Source organism: Lepeophtheirus salmonis, chromosome 3 (genome assembly GCF_016086655.4).
Source record: "Lepeophtheirus salmonis chromosome 3, UVic_Lsal_1.4, whole genome shotgun sequence".
Taxonomy (NCBI): domain Eukaryota; kingdom Metazoa; phylum Arthropoda; class Copepoda; order Siphonostomatoida; family Caligidae; genus Lepeophtheirus; species Lepeophtheirus salmonis.
Window position 1 is genome coordinate 8,014,741 of NC_052133.2, and position 20,483 is coordinate 8,035,223.

The 20,483-nt window shown below is 30.8% G+C and overlaps 1 protein-coding gene across 1 annotated transcript; it reads left to right on the forward strand.

The window, feature by feature from the left end:
• The first annotated feature begins 4,680 nt into the window (after window positions 1-4,680).
• Window positions 4,681-10,729, forward strand: AstA (allatostatin A). The gene is made up of 3 exons (XM_040708159.2): window positions 4,681-5,087; window positions 8,439-8,701; window positions 9,581-10,729. The coding sequence occupies exons 2-3, from the start codon at window positions 8,470-8,472 to the stop codon at window positions 10,039-10,041; spliced, it is 693 nt and encodes a 230-aa protein (XP_040564093.1). The 5' UTR covers window positions 4,681-5,087; window positions 8,439-8,469; the 3' UTR covers window positions 10,042-10,729.
• Window positions 10,730-20,483: the final 9,754 nt, after the last annotated feature.

The window sequence follows — 20,483 nt, forward strand, 5'->3', positions numbered from 1 at the left end:
CCATGTTCATTTTCGGTTTCTTTTTTTATTACATACCCAAAATACTTACGATTTAAAACGGTAGCAATGATCAATTTGGAGGAAGGAAATAGAAACAAATCCAACTCGTTATTAATGAAAGATATAGGAAGGAATTACTCCGGTGTCGATCCTCAATTCTACTTTAAATCCAATCATCCAAATCTAATGCACTTGAAATTCCCTCCTCAAAAATCAGATACATCTTGCAACTACAAAAAGTCTCACGTTTGTTCAAATAAAAAACTACCATTAGCAAAGTTTGAGGTCTCTCAGGCCAACATAGTAGAGGTACAGATAATTTTAATTTGAAATAAAACCACACAAATAAAAAAATGTATTAACAATGAAGAAGAGAGTAGCTTACCTGTTATGACTGTTTGAAGGAAATAAACAAGGGGAAAAAATGCAATAATTACTCCAATGTCGACTCTCAATTCTACTCGGAGTCCAACAAGGGCTTACAATGATAACTCTGCAACAAATCCTGAAGTTTACTCTCCGTCTTTTATGAGCACACACAAATATTCAATCCGGTTTTGAATGTAATTTTATTTAGTAGTTAGGAAACTCAATATGCAGAGGTTAGTGCCCCCGCTATCCCTAGAGGAAGAAATATACTTTATGTATATGGATGGATTTTACACAAGATTCCTAGGTCAGATGGAGTAATGTTTACTATTACTTAATCAGTGCAACTCCATCTAACCAATTAAAGGAACATTAAAAAAAAAGAGTTAAAACATGCTTCCGATTAACATCACTCCTAATAGTGATCACATATGCTGTATTAAATATGTTCTGCCGTATTTAATGTATGTTAAGAAACGGAAAATGAACGTAGTAGTACTGACGAATTGAAGACTGTTTGGCAGGCAAACAGCTTAGCTATCATGACGTGCAATTAGATCAGCTGCAAGCAGCCTTGAGAGGAAGGAATTAAACACAAATCCTACGCCGTATCTATTAAGGACATATAGGTTGAAATTAATCCGATGACAATCCTCAATTGTACTTTGAGTCCAACGAGGACTTATACATATAACTCCGAAGCAAACCCTCATGGTTACTCTACGTCTTTCATGGATACACGCACTAGCAGAAGTTCCCTTCTCAAGAATGAAATTATAAAGATAACAGTTCTAGAAAATAAAAATAAAGCATGTTCAGATTGCCAACTACAAAAAGTAGTTAGCTCCGCCTTTCTATGACATTTTTTATATTTCTCTGGTCTTGCCTCAAAGTTACTGTATTATTATGACGTTCTCTCTTAGGCAGGGTGGTTTTCACGCTTACTTCAATTTAGAAATTATTTTTACTACGTCTCATTTTACCAATGTATTCAAGAGCATGCTATAATATTTTTGATATGTACTTGTTAATGTTGGGTTTCGCACTTGAAGTCCTGTAAATGTCTGATTATGTTATCATTTTTGCAACATCTATTTAATTTGGTTCATGATCGGTCTGAATTGTTTTTGCAGGAAATTTGGTCTATACTAAAAAATCAGTCTTATTTAAAAAAAAAATTCAGCTTAAGATTTGATTGGCACTGAAAATGGGCTGTAATGGGTATTCTAGCCAGAAAATGATCCAAAACATGCAGTTAACACAACAAAAGAGCGAGAAGCAAATCAAGGTCATAGAGCTTCTTTAGTCACTCTCCAAACCTCAATCTAATAGAACATCTGGATCAGTAAGCATAAGTACTTACGAAATCGGCAAGGGATCAAGTACTTACTCCCTTTGAATGTACTATGGACGATTTACCACATCTATTATGATTGTACACGTATACATATATAATATGTTAAGTAAAAAGTTCTTTGCTCTATTTTGGAAATAAAATGAACATATTTAGGATTTTCCAATCTGGATGGTTCCAAACTGTTTTTGAAAAACGGCCAGAACTTTTTACTCAACCTAATATACGAAATAACTGTTTGTTAGTCAAAAATTTGTTTAAAAAAATACTTTTTAAGTCCTCCATACCCTTGAAAGCCAACTTTTTTTTCTAGAATCATTTCTTGAGTCTTAAGAACCTGCATCAAAAATTTCAGGAAAATCTATTCATCCGCTGGGCCGTGATTCCTGAAAACAAACACAGAGACATTTGCATTTAGTCATAGATATAATATCAATGAAGAGTACAGATTTAATCATGGTGTCCGGGGCAAAGTAAAGATGATTCATGGGAAAATGCTCTAGGTACTCTTAATAAATTTTGTTACAGAAAAACAGAGTCATGTTTGGCAACGTAATGAGCGGGAAAAACTTAAACTTCAGGGAACAATCAGTCTTTATTTATTGCTGCGACTACTTAAGAAATTGAGGTGTTAGACCTCATAAATATAATATCAATGGAGAGTGTAGATTAGGTGAAATTTTTTCTACTAAAGGAAACATAATTGCTTGGAAAATGGTCTTTGTATTCATCATAAATTTTGTTTGAGAAAAGAGGGATCATGTTCTACAATGTAAAAAGCTGAAAAACTAAGATAAGAAAGATTATACTATAGATCAAAGAAACATATCAAAATTGAATGGTAAGTTGTAAATATTTTTTTGTCAAGTATATGAAAAACTACCAAAGGATTACCCGGCATTGCTCGAGCCAAGGAAGCAGAGAAAAATTACATAGACAATGGTCTATATTATTTCTTCTTCATGTTTAGACACTTTCAAGTATTATAATATATGTAGTATTATGCATAAATTTTTTTTATAAACTTCAAATAACATACCACTGTATATTCATAAAAAGTTATTGTCTAGATGAGAAGACAATCTTTTATTTTTGTCAAAAAATTGGCAAATCGAAATTCGCAAAGCAAATTGAAAAAAAGATTTTTGCTCTAATTTTCGAACAAATGTATTAAATAGGGTTTAATGGAATTGCAAAGAGGAATATAAATCTACCAAGATTTTTTCATACTAGCAAAAACAAAAAAATAACACTCGATAACTGGTCAATTTTTTTGCAAAAATGTTCTAGAAATTCAAAATACTTTATTGTTATAAAATTAGAATTTTATTTTTAGGTCCAAAATGCATCGTTTTGTGGCATTTTTTCTTTAGAATTGAAAATTGACGTTTGATGAAAAATTGAAAAAAAAAAAAAAAAAAAAAAATCTGAATAGTTATTCAGAAAATAACAAATATTTGAGTTACACAAAACTATTACGTGTCATATTTATATGCAAACGAATCAACTGACAAATTTAACCAAACTTTTTTTATCTACAAATACAATATTTTATTGGAAATCCAATTTTTGGGCCCTGAAAAAAAAACTACAATTTTCACCGGTTTCTTTTTTCGCCCATTACTTTTTTTGAGTTTGAATAGATTTAGAAAACGTCGTTATTCGTATAGTGACGCAATTCACTACTTTTTGATCTATAACTCAATCATCTATGTATCTTTTTGAGCTCCAAAAAAACTGTTTATGTGTTTTGGGTATAGAATAAGCCTCCCTTAAATGACCCCCCTCCTATTTTAAAGATAAACAGATAAGACTTATATTAACAAATAAATATTTTGAATTATTGTTGTTTTCCAAGTTTTTTCGTCGAATATAAAGTTTATTGTTTTTTATAAATCATCATCGACTTTATGATTTCATTCACCATAAAGTTTTCAAAATATCATAATTTTGTTAAGATTTCTATGATACATTTAATTACGCATAGCTTAGTACAAAAACCAATGTATTTTTTTATTCTGGCTGTTCCATCCCTTGTTGCCATCAAAACAATTAACAAAACATTACAAATATAAATTAAAATAACTAAATATTGAATTATTAACTATTATTGATAAAAGAGGGGATTACTATTGAGTGGATCATCTTAAGAAAGATTCGCAAAATTTTATTATTTAATCGTTTACAATAACCATTTTATTCCTTTGTTCATACGTATTACAAAATGCTTATCAAAGGAGCATTAATCAATTTCGAAAGAGACAGAGAATGGGAGAAATTCCTTTTGTAAACATTTTGTATTTCATGTGATAATATTTGTATTTTATTCAATCAAACAATTACTAATATATTTAATTGACAACATATTACATTTTATAATTGTGGATGGTTAGCAGTTTAAGTAATTAGTGATTGGCTATATTTTGTATACACACTTAAAAAAAAGGATTAAGGATACTTTATTTATCAATTTTCAAAGTTTTGAAAAAAAAAAAATCATTGAGTCGTTTTGCAGCAAAATTATGTCATATATATATATTTTTTAAAAGAAGTATCTTTATTAATATTAAATATTAAATTTTTTGGAAAAATAAATCAAAAAATTTAATTTCTAATATTAAATTTCAAAAAAAAAATCTTTAAAAAAAAATTTCATCCCTATTTTCTTTTATCATCCAGATTAATTATAGCAAAAAGCAAAAGTTCCAACATTTATAGGGGGCTACAGCCCCACCAGCCCATCTCCTGCGGACGCCCTTGAATCGCTATAAATGTGTTATAATTGCGGGCAATTTTTCGCGCACGACTTACAATCTACGTCCTCATTGAGTCCCTACCACTTGAATCAATTCATAATAATATATATATATATATATCTGAGTGTGCCAACAGTTTCTACATCCTAAGAGAGAGCGCTTAAGAAGGATGTTAAGACGAAAGATGTAAGTATGTCATTTATATACGTAATGATTCTCAAACCTTCGAAACCGTTGGAAAAAAAAGTATTTTGCGAGGTAGATTTGTGCGTGCGTGCGAAGGAGGGGGTGTATGTGAATTAAGTGAAAGCGGAGAGTATCCGTAAATAAGAGGAGAAAAACATCAACAAAGTTATCAGATTAATATTGAGGTTCTAATACACAAAATCTCCTTCCTTCAAAACCTTTTGGCAAGAAAAAAGAAAAGATATATAATATTAACTTTTTTTATTATATATTTTTTTTTGTAAAAGTATAGATTTACTAAACCACCCTACCACATACAACCCCCTTCAAGAAAACATCATATTGCAACCAATTATTATAGAACTTCAATACTCTATTAACCAACAAAGAAATAAATATTGAGCTCAACGTTTTAAAATCAAGTAAGTTTATTTGTAAATAGGATTTACTAATATTTATTGACAAATATTCTTTGGATTTAATTTAAAAACAAATAATTTAAATGTTCATGTTTGTTATATATAAGTTTCCGCCCAATTTTGATTTATACTAGCGAAAAGTTTTATATACTATTATTAGGATATGTTTTTGCAATTGATATGTGGTGCATAAAAACAATCTTGAACAAAAATCAATCACGAAGAGTAAAAAATCTCAATGTTTTTTAGTTTTTTTAAATTCAAATATATATCAATATTTCATAGACATATAGATTTGGGCTGCAAAACATGGACTCTTGAGCCTCCTGGCCGTCATGAAATTTTTCAGAAGGTGGCATGGGGTGTTCATGCACGATGAAAATCCCTAATCACCCTTCAAAACTCTCCTGATGGTGCTAGCAGGCACAGAGGAGTCGTTGGCGAGGCGATTCATGGATTTGGTGGGGTCCTCCTTGATCTCCTTTTCCAAGCTGGACAGGAAATTTGGACCCCCCTCTAAAATGTGCCCTCCACTTCCCGTTTTCTTGGAGAGGTCTTTTCCATCATTTTTCATCTTGTCCACCTTAAAAATCAGGCCCCTGGAGCAATTCACAATGTTCATAATCCTCGCCACCTTAACTTTACTATCTAGGAGATCTGAGATTCGATGCCTTTTGGCTTCTTCCTCACTCATGATGATGCTACGAAGAAATGTTTATTTATGGACAAAGGATGGCTGAATCAGTATTTCAAAAAAATAACCACTTAACTTTCCCATATTAATGAGAAAATTAACATTAATTAACAGTGCACGTTTTGAGGCTCTTTGAGTAAATTATAGATTTTATATTCAAATTTTTTAAATAAGTTAAAAAACACAAGCATTTTATTTACAGTTACGAACCTTTATTGTATTTCAGAATTCAGACACTTAAATTAGTACCCATATGGCCTCTTTTGTAAATAAAATCTGTCAATTTATCCTGCAAAGAGTTTATAAGAATAATTTATTAATAGAAATTGACGATAATTCGTCGTTGAAGAATATAATTTTAATCCACACTCGATATCGATAAATATAACTCTTGCTTGGATTTGTACTTAGAGGCTACATATCTAATATTTAGATACCTACAATATAATCAACAATAACCCCAGATTCCTCATCTCGTAATAAAATCAATAGATTTACATATTTGATTATACATATTACGTACTAAAGTAAGCAGTGTTCGATATTTTCTTTACTCAGATTGTATTGATGATATTAATTATCTTTTTATTGTTATTTATAATAGTTCATGCTGCAATAATATGCTCTCACACAATGAGGGTATATGTCTAATTAGGATCATTACCATTAATTAAACATAATTATTACAAGTGTTTTGTAACGATGCGGCCTCCTGGTTTTTGCTTATTCGTGTATCTAGTAGCTATGCACAGGGCCATTGTCACACAGGCGTGTGTAGTCCCACCATTGGATCATTTGAGAACAAAACAAAGAAAAGAAGGACCGTCGTCAAATTTTGATTATTATATAATACTTTCTTTTCAAATTAATTTTTTCTCTTAAAAATAGAGGACATTATAGTTTTCATATTTAACTTTTTTTAACAGTAATTACTTAAATACAATATAACATTCATTTATAAAAAATAGTCACAGATAAATATGATCAAACAATTTAATGAGAAAAGCCGCTTTAAAACCTGCCTGGGCCACCAGAATATATATGGTAGCACATCGGAAGAGAGAGCCTTTTTCTTTTGTAAGCAATCACTGAAGACATCCAAACATTTTTTGTTCGAGTGTACTTATATAGTTAGTGTAATACCTTGTGCATACGGATTTTTCTTATTGTAACATCGGTTCTAATCAAGGGGAAATAAATTGTATTTCTGCAATAGTACAGTTTCTTATTTATAAATTTAGAAGCAGAAAAACTTTGTTCCCTAAGGATTTTACTTTCATATTGGAAAATATTGTCCCTGCTTTTTTTTCCTAAAAAAATAAGTCATTTATCAAAGTTGAGAAAGATAGATGTTCCTTCAATTGGTCAGAGGGAGTTGCACTAATTAAGGATGAGTCAACATTATAGTATTATAACTACTCAATTTCACCTTTAGGAATGTTCTTTTAAGTCCATATACATAATTTATTTTTATTTCTCCATGAGCCAGTGTGAATCGAACCTACGGACGAAAAGTGCATGAGAATAATTTTCCACAAGTACCTTGTCGCTTCTAATTTTTTCATATTTGAGTATGCAAGAAATGGGATATCTTTGAAAAATTTGATATAGTACATTCAATGCCTCCCCCCCTTCCCCCTAAAATAAACGTCTCTTTAAAATAATATTTTTTGAGAATACCATTAACATCTTTTTGCTTTTGGTTTAATCTAATTTTGACCGAAGAAAAATAATATACATATATTATACATAAGATGAAAAATAAGTATTTGTTTCTTGTCAACCTTTTATATAAAATATATATGCTTAACAATTATATTCCTTACATCTATTCATAATTGAAAGCTATTTAATACGTCCATTAATACTCTTATATAATACGGCGTTTAATATTCAAGGTACTTTAATGACACTCAGCAGTTTTTTTGTTTCTTTGATATGTAAATAAATTGAAAATAAATTGTACAGAGTAATATTTGAGCAGTAGTTTAATTAATGAATATTGCCATATATGTATGTATAGCTACATATAACCCCACTTTGCTGTCAAAAGTCCCGTTGACGTTTCAGTAACTATTTTAATTCTTTTGACAAGTCCTCGGAGAAATAATGCAGTTTATTTTAGATTTGATTTTAAAAATTACCAAATTAAAATCTCTATTGGTAGAGAAAATATATATTTAGTTTGTTTCCAAAAAAACAAACAAAGAAAAATCACTTTTCAAAAATTTATTTATTTAATTTCCCCATCATGAAGCAAATATTTCTAATGAAGTAATTTGATCCTTTTCCTCATTTTCTCAACCTACACGGATAGAAAAACTTTTTGATAATTGTTGTTTAATAAAAAGTAATTGATATCATGAATAATTAAATTTGTTTTCATGATCAATTATTTTACAAAAAAATATCCTTTGTTTCCTGGGGGATTAATGATGAATTACCTATGAGTGCCATATTGAATTACAACTTCCATATGAACACTCTTGTCAGCATAGATTATATGAATGCATGTAAAACTATCTTCGACGTAGATAATTGGGTTCCTACTAAATCACACACCGCTTCTGTTTTTAAGTGCCCTCATATTCGTTAATAATAAGGATTTATCATGTTCATAAATTTCATCTATAGAGTTTTATATAATATCTCCATTTTAGATCATTTAACAACAAAATCACCCAAAGGGATATGGTCAACTTCTTTTACATTAAGACACCTCATTTGTCTGGAAGCCATCGTCAGCTCTCCACAATTTTATTCCTTTTTTTCCTCCTTGTGAACCTCGTCTCGGGAAAAGCAACATCAGAGATTCATAACGAGCGAATTGCTCGTTCTGTGGACCAACATGGAACGGGGATCACAAGGAACCTGGTTGCCAAGTTTGGAAAAAGACCTGAGGATATGTACTCATTTGGAATAGGTAAATCCAGGGTTTTAGCATGTTGCTCTTAGTATAAAATAAATACACAACTAAAACATAGGAATAACGGGTAAAATAAACTCATTTACCTACCATCTTATGAGCATGTCTTCATAAAAATAATTGAATCCCCTTTGTAAAGTCTTATCTTTTGCTAGAGTTAAGATAAAATTACTTTATTTTTATTGCCAAATAAGTTAGGGTTATCTTTTTTGATTGCCTTCCCATAAAAATGTGTGTATAATTGAATATTGAGCTAACTTGGATGAAGAACAAATGTACATTGAGCATTTAAATTAATTTATTTTAAAGTAAGCAAATGATTTAAAGTGAGTCTTCTTCTTAATTTACCCTTACGATAAGACATAATTTATACTAACAACCGTAGTACATGTGGTCCCAACATAACGCAGTTTCAAACAACGCAGATTTTGCATTTAAAAAAACAAACATATTATGCAAATACATTATACAAAACTATAAATCGAGGTTGCTGGATGTAATTGGTGAAGTACTGATTATTTAAATTTTAAAGTATTGAAATGACCGGATTAAAAATCAAGTAAATATCCAATTAATATTAAATTTGACAATTTTTTTATAAGTATCTTGTCTAGAATATAATTTTAAATGATTTATGAAGGAAATTTTTTATTGTCCTAATTTTACTAAAAAAAAGAGAAATATTAAAAAGTGGACTTTAAAAAATAATTTCTCCTATTTTACGGCTTGTATTTCTAAAGAAGTTCCCGTACAACATGAATTTCATATAGCGCGGATTTTTCTTGTTTCCAAAAACTGCGATAAGCGGGGACTCCCTGTATTACCACATTTAATTTCATGTTATGTTTCCTTCATCTCTTTTTATAAATCAAAAAGGTAAGCGAAGTATCAGCACTGAAGAAATGAATGCCTTTCTAGAAGAAGAAAGATCTAAGGAGGCGGCTGTTGCTGAAGCTGCTAGAGAGAATGGAGTATCCCTGGATCCTTCCGATCTGAATGATCTACTTGCTGTAAAACGGAACATGCACTCTCAGAGCTACGCCTTTGGCCTTGGTAAACGCTATTCACCCCTCAAACGCTTTGATGATGATGAAAATGGGTCCTTTCTTTTGGGTTCTGATAAGAAACACGATCCCTATGCATTTGGGCTTGGAAAACGAGGGGGTGAGACGTCTTCCTATGCATTTGGATTGGGACGGAAGAGAGACCCCTATGCTTTTGGTCTTGGTAAGAGAAATCCATATGCTTTTGGTCTTGGTAAAAGGAATCCCTATGCCTTTGGTTTGGGAAAGAGGGATCCTTATGGGTTTGGATTGGGTAAGCGGAGTGGTCATTAAAGAATGGAGATCGTAGCGGGAGAGTAATCGATACACTCAAATGGTTACCTCGATGTGGTTGCAAAAGATTCAATTTTTATTCATATAACTGTAGATTAAAATATGAAAATCCGACACTTTTTTTGTAAAAAAAAAAAAAAACTTAATTATATACAATAAAATAAGTAAATAAATATTTATATAATAATATATTTTACTCAATCAATCAATTCAAAAATAAATATATATGGCCATATATGAGCAGCATAAGCCCTGATTCAATTGCATACCTTTGTTATTTCAGTTTATTTTTCATTATTATATCATTTATATCAAAATAATGGGGATCTATCAATTGTGTATAGAAGGCATCCTTCCGGAAATCCGCTGTTTTTATTTAATACTTTTCCTTTTTGCTTTTAAATAATTCTTACATTACAAATCCATAATTATTATTGCTTATATTTTTGACTCAATAATCCTTGCAATTCAGGTATATGATACCTATAGCTATGCCTCACCTTGTTAGGAACAAAACGATATACCTAAAATAAATATATGTATATGAACCATTCATTAATGTATCTTGTACAATGTTTTCGTCTTGTATCTTCATTTTTCAAACTCAGTATAATCTGATCATTCTTTGTTAACACATTCCTATGAAAAGAATAAAATGCGTTGTTTTTTTGATTGACCAATACACGAATTCATGCTGCTTAATTATTTCTTAATACACTTAAAAAAACAAACAGAAAATCATAGAATTTGGATCCTTCGACGAATATTTCTCAATGTTTATCGACAAATTATTCCCCCTTAAAAGTGCCACAAATTGCACTCAATATAACAAAAATTTCTTGTCACAACTACAATGGAGCACACGTTAAAATGCTAAACCTCCTCTTAAACTCAAATCGAGATATGTATCTCAATTTGAGTTTGAGATAGTTATGGTCGATTATTAGAGCTGGATCGGTCTAAAAACCTAAGAAAACTGTAATCCTATGAGTCTGGTACTAATTTAAAATTGTCAGTCCTACGACGGGTCCTTATTAGTCTTTTATGGTAAATATAACAACTGAAATGACGTAGTTACTAACTATGTCCTTTCAACTATTCAACATAGCCTCTCTTTCAAGAGACAAGATACCTAAAGTTTAAAGTAGGACGTGTGTAACTAAAACTTATTATCATACGTTCTAGCTATCATTTATTATTTTCTTCGTTTTTATATTATTCAATTCTAGCTATGAGTGAAGAATAGCTATAATTGAAGGACTGACGTATTGGTCCTTAGGGTCATTGAATGCTGAGAACATCATCCCAATAAAAAGAAAAGACTGAAAGGGGGAAAAAAGACTGATTAGGAAGTCAGTCTGATGACCGATCCAACACTATCGATTATGCAAGTTCAATGTTTGGACTACCTTGACCAAAATTTAATGGCCTATTAATGGGACGATATATAATCTTTGTAGTAAGTCTGATCAAAATCGATCTTTTTCCGTAATCCTGGTGGTATAAATTATAGTTAACAACGTTCTAGAGATCCTGACATCATTTGTCTTCAAGAAATTGAGTCTGAAGTTTCTTCCTCTCTTATAATATTAACTGTCCAATTTGTATTCTTAAAGTATTCAATTATCTTTTTATTGAAAAATTGTTTAATAAAGGAGTATTAACTCATTGCATGGAACCTTTAAGCTGTCTATTGTATCAAAAAATACTCCATGGATACAAATTTGGTCTTATAAATACTAATTCAAGGAGTACGTTATTTATACGGAGCGAGTGTTATTTTTAACTCTTAAAGATTTGGGCCAAAATCATATGTAGTAATGTTGTATTATTTACTTAAAATAACTTAAAGAATAGTAGTAGTTCATATTATACTTTATTGAACAATGTTCTCCCAATCGTTTAAATAATTATTATTTTAATTGAATTTTGTTATTTTTGTGTTGAATTATTCTTGTTTAAGACATATGGTTTTCTTTTTTTAGTTATATGAATTAGGCTATTATATTCATTTTTAAAGTTTTTCATTAAAATATTAAACATAGTGCCAGAAATTTTGAAAGTATAACAGTCTAAATTATTGTCGCAAATATTACATATGTATGTATTTAAAATTATCGAAAAACTCACAGTTTTCATGATAAATAATTTCTATCGTAGATCCAAAGATATCTTTTTGATTAGCACAGTTTAAAAATATTGCTCTGGGGTCTGTATTTTGTATAATAGCTTCATATAGATTCCAGGAAAGGATACAAATTAAATAAATAGAATCTGAAGGTTTATCATATTGATGAAAGAATCTTTGACTGTTTGAGATTCATCATTCCTACGTCTTTCTTCAAAATTAACATTGGGAAATTATTTTAGTGAACAAAATTTTGATTGACAACAGCTGCATGACAAAGATTTTTTGAGGTTTCGAGCTACTAATAAAAAATAATAAATTTGGATAAAGTTCATCACATTCCATTAAACTATCAGCATCTAACATTGACAGAAGCTCTACCAAATTTTTCTTATTATGAGTTGGATCTTCTTTAACCAACACTTCCTTAAAATTACTTATTTTTATTTTTGAGAATTTGATAAAATACTTCACTCGAATATTTTTTTTCCCTTTCATGCAGCTCTTCACAGACAAAAAGTAATTAATTTGCACCAGAGAACTCCTTGTATCTTCTAAACCTTGCTTCGATCAAGTCACTTTGAATTACACCTAAAATGATAAAGTGAAAAGCATAGATTTGAGAAAGTTCTTGAGCAAGCTCTATATAAGCGAAAGTTGAGTGTTTCACCGCAATAAAAGTTCTTATCGAAAGTCCTAGTTTTTACTGAACTCCCAGCTCTTTATCCTATCTTCAAAATCTTTCAAAAATTTGATTTGTTCATCGTCCTTATTTTGTATGGAATTTTGAAGATTATCCCTTTTCATGCAGCCAGTGACGGATGATCTCACATTCAATCAGTTACTTCGCAAGGAAACCCCAAAGAAAATGTTCCAATAATTACGAATCCCCCTTAGAAAAGGGATTGTTTCAATAAAATGGGGATGGATTTTAGAGTACATCTCCATGGCATCAATACTGCTGTGATGAAACAGGGACTCAGCTAAATTGACATTAGTTTTTTCGATTGCACTTGGACGGATCACTTTATCAGTCAATTTATGAGCATATTTAATTGACTTTCCGACTTCAATGTTGTGTAAAGACTAAAGATGTTCAAACTTTGGAAATCCAATTTCATGGACATTCCAAAATTCTTCTTTTGACGAAATTATTGCATAATTTCTTAAAGTTATGGTTTGAATCAAAAATAAATTTTTCCAAGATTCTCCTTCTGAAGAGTAAATGTAATACCTCAATGGCGAAGCAGAAAGTAATTATTCGAATATAAATTTGCGGGTTGCAATTTAGTTGGCGACTAGGCTACGGATTACTCGGAATCCATGGGCCATGATGAATGTTATGTTGTGAAATATTTATAATTGATGTTTTATAACTGTTCTTCCATGAACAGAATAAAAATGAAATCTGGCAAATAGGAGTCCATTTTCAATATCTGCGATTGATATATTAGTAGGAAAATTATCTAAAGAGAGATATTGTGCCTTAATTTCTTCGATGGAAGTAATGTTATCCGCTTCAAGAAACTGTTGGCCTATATTTTCCGTTCGACTAGAAGATAAAGTGCTTAATCATTAATCTATATATATTAAAAAATAATATATATCTAAAAATTGTCAATCTCAATTGTGGGAATATGACACAAACAAAAATATTTAAAATAGTAGCAATACTCTTCTTGGAAACGTGCTAGAGTGGTTGCTCTACCGCTTCTTCGATCTCGTTGATGTCTTGATATGTAAGAAGGACAGTTTTGGAACCACCAAGAAATGGCGTCATATTTTTATCTTCTAATCCTTAATTTTGAATCTGTTTGCTTCTTCATTAAGGAAATTATCAGAATCTATCGATTTTCATCAAGAAATATAGATCTCCAAAATGTAACGAGCAAATTTTTATTGTATTAAATGAAAGGGAGAAATTTAATCTATAACATATCGTCCGTGTGTCCCCCAATTTGATGATTTTTTGTGGAGAAGGAAAAGTCAGATGTGAAGAATTTTTTTAGCTTTGGCATCTCCTCTATTATTTCGTTTGTTGAGAATAGCTTCATAGAAATTAGAAGCCCATTCCTATCATAACTTAATTATTATGGAACTTCACAAAAATCAAAAATCATGAAAGACACAGAGTAACAGTTTAATGATTCGGGTAGGAGTTATAAGCATAAATCCTTATTAGACTCGTAACAGAATGGAGGATTGATGTATTTTCTGCCTATATCATTTCAAGGGCTTCCGCAGGGTCGTATATTTATATATATTTTTTTTTTTTTTTGGGGGGTTAATTTTTTTGAACAAAAAATTCAAACATTAACATTTTTCAGAAAAAAATTTCACAAATACATTGCTATTTAAATCAAAAATCCCTGCACACAAAAATAGTAAAATTTTGAAAAAAATTTAAAAAATTAAATTTATTGAGAAACACTTTCAAAAGTTAAACTTCAAATACTAATTTTTTGTACAATACATTTCCAATATAAATTTTTTTTAAATAAATTTTAAATAATCACTGCTGTTAACAAAAAAATAAATTTTTTGGAAAAAATTTCATAAATTACATTTCAAATATTAAATTTTGGGGCAAAAAACCTTTGCTTAGTTTGAACGGTATATTTTTTTCTATCAAGAAGCAGTACAAAATTAAAACACGAAATTGTTTTTGATCCATTGTACGGATATAAAAAAGTAGCGTCATGCTTAGCACAATACTTCACAAACTAAAGAACAGATTGTCAAAAAGATTGGCCCAAATTAGATTAAATTATATTGGCCTTAGTTCGGTTTAGGATTTCCAAACCAAAGCCCATCCCTAATATTTATGTCCTTATATTGTTATGCTTTTAAACTAATCAAATTACCTGATTAAATAAGCTTATTATATCTAGCGCAAAGAAGACTATGCAAGAAAGAAAGCATTCTACGAACTATCTACAACATGTGTACATGACTTAAATTGAGCAATATCTTAAAAATAATGTACTAGATTCATAAACAATGAAGGTTGTCTGCAATAAACATTAATAAAAAGTGTGTCCCTTAAAGTAGAATGTATCTACATAAGTTGTTAATAGAGCAATGTACATTGCACATAATATATTTTCTCCAATAAAACGTGTCAAAGGACACATCAACAGCGTACTACACTGGAAGAATATAAAAATATTGATAAAGAGTCAGGAAGTTCTTTTAGTAAATAGAAAATCTGTACTTTTGTAATAAAAAGTTGTATCTTTAGATAAAACACAAAAGAAACGAAAGAGGCGACTACTATTTAGATTAATTAATTAGAATTTTGATAGCCTTAAAATTGTTTACTGCGTGTATAGTTCAGATTTTATCACATGTCATTGTTAACCATCATGGCTAAAGATAGGAGGGGTCTTGGAGCCCGATCCCAAGTACCCAAGTATGGTATAAGTAAACTTGTATTATTCAAAAAAGGCAAAGACCTGAAAGGGCATCAAGTGCCCGAACTTTTAGGAATAAAGATTTGAGGGATTTTCCAGATCTTACAAAACATATAGTATTGCTTATTGTCAATACTGAACGTAATCGGTATTTATCTCAATTAGTGATTGGACCGACATCTATATAAAAATTTGCATTGCTTGGTTATTCCACAAGGCGTTAACTTTATTGTATCCTGCAACCCTTCTCCCCTTGGAAGAAACAAAAAAATACCTAAAATCAGTTGATAATTACCCAATTCTTCTCAACTATAGAACGCATAACGCCGTGCTCACAAAAAGAAGCCAAATGTACACTTTATTTATCTCTCATCTGTCGAATATTCTTCTTCTTTTCCAAAAAGCAGTATTTTTAACATTGATTGGTTGAATTAGAATGAAAACTTGTTAATTAAACCGTGAAAAATCCCTGACGACTATTGAATAATGTGACTTTAAAGGTGGGTTCACTGATGTGCTCGAAGTATATACTTCAACGCAAAACTTTGTCCTTTTTTGTATGATTAATTCTCTGACGTTGGAATAATATTTACATATTTACACGTAATGAATTACTTAAGCTTCATAACATAATCAAGGTGTTATATCGCTCATAAATATAATTTGTTATAATTCATCTTTCAACTACTTGCAACTCGGACTTGAGTGAGCAAGGAAATATAACGAAATTTTAACAAATGAAATAGTAACAATGTTCAACTGTTTTCTGACCTACCACATTCTATGACGGTTAACTTTCAGCCTTTTTACGATACCATAGTTGTTATGGACCAATTTTGGGATCTCATTTGTTTTTTGCTCCTATTTCTAGCTATAATTAACATATAGCAATTTTACACCATTATTTATTTAGTTAAAAAGTGTAAATGGGGAAAAAATGATTGGAACTTTACAAAACCTCTTAAATCACCGTCATATTTGTAATCAAATACTTTTCGAACCCCCAGCACATGTTTTTTCTATCTAAATACTATTTCAACTGTTTTATCTGCACTTTCCCTGGAGCTTTTGTAGGGGATAAATCCTTAGCAGATCAATGAACAAAAGCAAAAAAATGATCTATAACATGTAAAATGTTATACATATTTAATCAAAAAAATACCAACATTTATTTTATTTTTGTGTTGCCTCTGACGTTTGTTGGTTATTGGGAAAATATTCATTCTTAAAGTATAATAATTAAAATAGCAAAAGACAAATACAATCAGTAAATTTATGAAACCTCTTAAGGTGAAAATATTAGAAAAATCATTAATAGTGTGAAGGAAAATTATATAAATAACTTTATTTTTGTTAAAATAACTTTTTTGTATGACTTTTTCCTTCACTTACTCATTAAGGAACAAACAACAGCTCTGTAGATCTAGAGCCTTTCCTGCTTTCATTTAATGTTCTTGTAATATCCTCATCTACCTGGATCCGTCCTCCGTGTTTTCTTATATGAAACTCTACACGCATATTATGACGGATTAAATGGTTTTCTCTAAGGGAAATTATTATTCATGAAAGTGAGTGGTGCTCATGTTATTGGCAAGGAGCCTTATAATAACCGACCGTCTTTTTCAACAGATCAAGGTAAGGTTTTATTTCTGCTCTTTGTCTATATGTTCTATATGGTAGTGGGGCGGCACCAAAAAGGACCAAGGGGCATCGACGTCCCTACTTTTTGTAGGCTAAGTGTAATAATTAGTGTTGCGTTGGTATTTATTTTTAGTCCAGTACCAGGATTGGTCCTATCTATCCTCTGAATTCTTATAAAACCAAATAAGATTTATGAGATACTGAGCGATCCATTAAAATCTAAACACTTTAGATTTTAAAATTAATCAAGATATAATTTATTAATTAACTATAGAATATCAACAAAACTAATACCATAAATGGATGTGTGTCTGAGCCCTCTGCAGATGTAGTCTTCTATCATGGTGTCCCCGTGCTGGTTGACAGTGGCTTTGAGGGCCTCAGGGGTTGGATGACGGACACTGTAGGCCATACTCTCGACGTGCACAAAGAGGGGGTTGTCTAGGGGGTTGGCATCAGGGACCTAGTGGGCCAAAAGTATTAAAAAAGAGTTAAAGAGAACTCAAAAGAGTTTTGCAAAGGAGGAGATGGGTTTCATTAATTGCTGGTGTAAAAAATTACCTCTTCATACTCACAAGGTTGTTTCCACCCCCTTTTTGTATAGCTCTCTGGACTATCTGGTGTGAAACCCCAAGATCTCTTGCATGAGCTGTCATAGACTTGAACAGATGGGCCTGGACTGTTTTCCTTAACTCCTCTGAGTCCAGGTTGGTCTTTTCGACAGAGCCATTCTTCTTCCTCAACGTTTCAGGCTTGCTGACGGCGTAGAAGGTGGTCCTTGAAATGCCCAACTGCTTGGAGTGCACGAATGGAAATTGATCAATCACGATCAATTTCATTCAACAAACCTGAGCACGGGAGATTAGGTTTGTATTGTATTGTAAATAATTGTTTATGCTTTAATATATAGAAATAGAAATTAATTTCAATCCACTCAACCTTTATTAATGATTAAATTAGTAGTAAGTGTTCACATTTCAATGGATCACCCGGTATGTATTATGGACATTGCAGATAACTTGAAAAAAATATTTACATTTTCTGATTGATTTTGTAAATTTTCTTGGAGAAGCTGTCAATTATCTCAGTTTGTCAGCTGAGATTATAATTTTTCTTATTATTATCGGATATATTTGAACTACACACCTGATATGTATCTGATGGGTAATTTTTTGTGTGAAGTGATAGTTATCGTTACTGTCTCAATATAACCCATTCATGGGGACAAGTTGATACAAAAATTGCCAACATTAAAAAATATATTAAAGCATAAAGTTGCAAATTGTTTCGAACTGTACATAAATAAATCAAGCTGAGCATTAGGACAAAAGTAAATTTAGTCTCAACTAGCCACTTCAAATCCATTTGAAACAGCCTTTTTTGTTGCCATTATGTGTATAAATAATAGTGACATATTTCGTTAAAAAGAAATGTATTTATTTATTTCTCAATTCACTTTACATGAAGAATAAAATTGAATTAGATTTTTCTAAAAATGTAATGTATGTAAATCCTTCCTTTTTCTTTGTAAGAAGTGTTATGTAGTCTCATGTTAAAAACCTTTAAACGTATAGAGTGTTTTCACTGACGTCATAAATTGCATCATAGTTGAAGGTGGGACCCTTTTGGTGACTCCGAGTTGATATTTTTACTAGATAAAATGAACTCATTTCTAATAATAAACCTTGGTAAAACTCCAAGAAACGGCTTCATAAATAAAGAAAGACTTAACACCAACTTTGAATACTACGACATACTGATGATAAACAAATTTGAAATAAATCAAGGTACTCAAAAAGTCTTGCACCCCTTTGATTCTGCTACAATAACCATGTGCCACAGATATATTAAAAGATGGTTGTTACTTTAAATGAGGTTTAGAAATGAGCTAAATCATTAAATAATAAGAAAAGAAAAGAAAAACTCTCAAGCTCTTATTATTATTTATTTATTCTAAATATTGAGCGAGGAACTATATGTTATAAAAAACGGAGAGTAACCCCCAAAATTGTCTGTTCGTTGACACCTAATCACTCCTAGAACCACCAGATTCTACCGCTAGTGTATAATTAAACTAATGAATTATAGAAGTATTTGTTTTTTGATTGATAGTAAAGGTTTAAGCCCTTTTAATTGTTGGTCCCATTTTGACATCAAATGTCTCAATATTTTCCTTAATATTACTGATTTTTACTATTATAATACTTGTTCGTTTATGCCTCTCCCAAAATGGCCGACATCAACAATGCTGACGTCACATGTTATCTATATTGTAAAATAATTGCAATGTCATCAGCCTCATGTTATTATTCAATTAGTAGCACTTCCCAATAAGTAAATAAAAATGTATATTTTTTGGTGAATAATATTTTTGTCTCATTCCTTTGTCCCTTTCTTCTCTTGATATTAACCTTGAAGATGTGTTCTAAAATAAGAGGATTATGATTATATTATTTTTGTTATTGAAAATGACCTCGGTTTGAGCAATGATGATGACTCATTACTCAATCATAATTAGTTAGTTATGTACCACTATCTCTAATTTGTAAAGTTAATTTGAAAAATGCAGGAGGGATTTTGTGACTTTTTTTTTAATAATTGGTATCAAGGCGAGGAACTTCTATGTTAACAAATCCATTTTCAAAGCGACCCCCAAATTTCTTTGAAGAGGATGGAACACTTGCCCAAACTGCCATGACTGTCTTGGTGTGATGTTAATGCTTCCTTGACTTTGTAATGTAGGGTATTGTGGAGAGAAAGGCCAATGCTGATTAAAGTAACCATTTTATGCAGCTGCAAGCAAGTAAAAAGTGTCTTTAAAGGCTTTTGGTGCGTGACAATGGAGCCCATATTGAATTCATTTTCATTATATTTGTTATGAATGCTCAGGGATGTGAAAATGATGTAAATCTTCATGAGATGTCATTGGTTTGAAGAGCAATTTTGTATTATTCTTTGTTGTTTACATCAGCTGTGCTAATTGAATGATTAAATTAACTACTAAAATAATATCCTAATAGGAAGACAAGAATCAATTACCTATTGTGATGATTAACTAGTGATTAATTCTTTGTAGCTCTTCTCTTTGTCCGTATCTTTTTCTTTACTACAATCCTGTTTGTTAACAGCTGAAATTTTGGTGAAGGTATTTCCCGGCTAGTCGCTCTATATATTTCTTTCTTCATGGTGGCCAATTTTGATGAACGACATATTTGCTGACTGAGATCTCTATAGTTTTATTCGCTTGTTAATACGTTTGA

Bases quoted from the DNA above. Each gene is read 5' to 3' on its own strand.
- AstA (XM_040708159.2), top strand. From the start codon at position 8,470: ATGGTCAACTTCTTTTACATTAAGACACCTCATTTGTCTGGAAGCCAT. The intron at 8,702-9,580 runs GTAAATCCAGGG...TAAATCAAAAAG, and splicing joins TATGTACTCATTTGGAATAG to GTAAGCGAAGTATCAGCACT.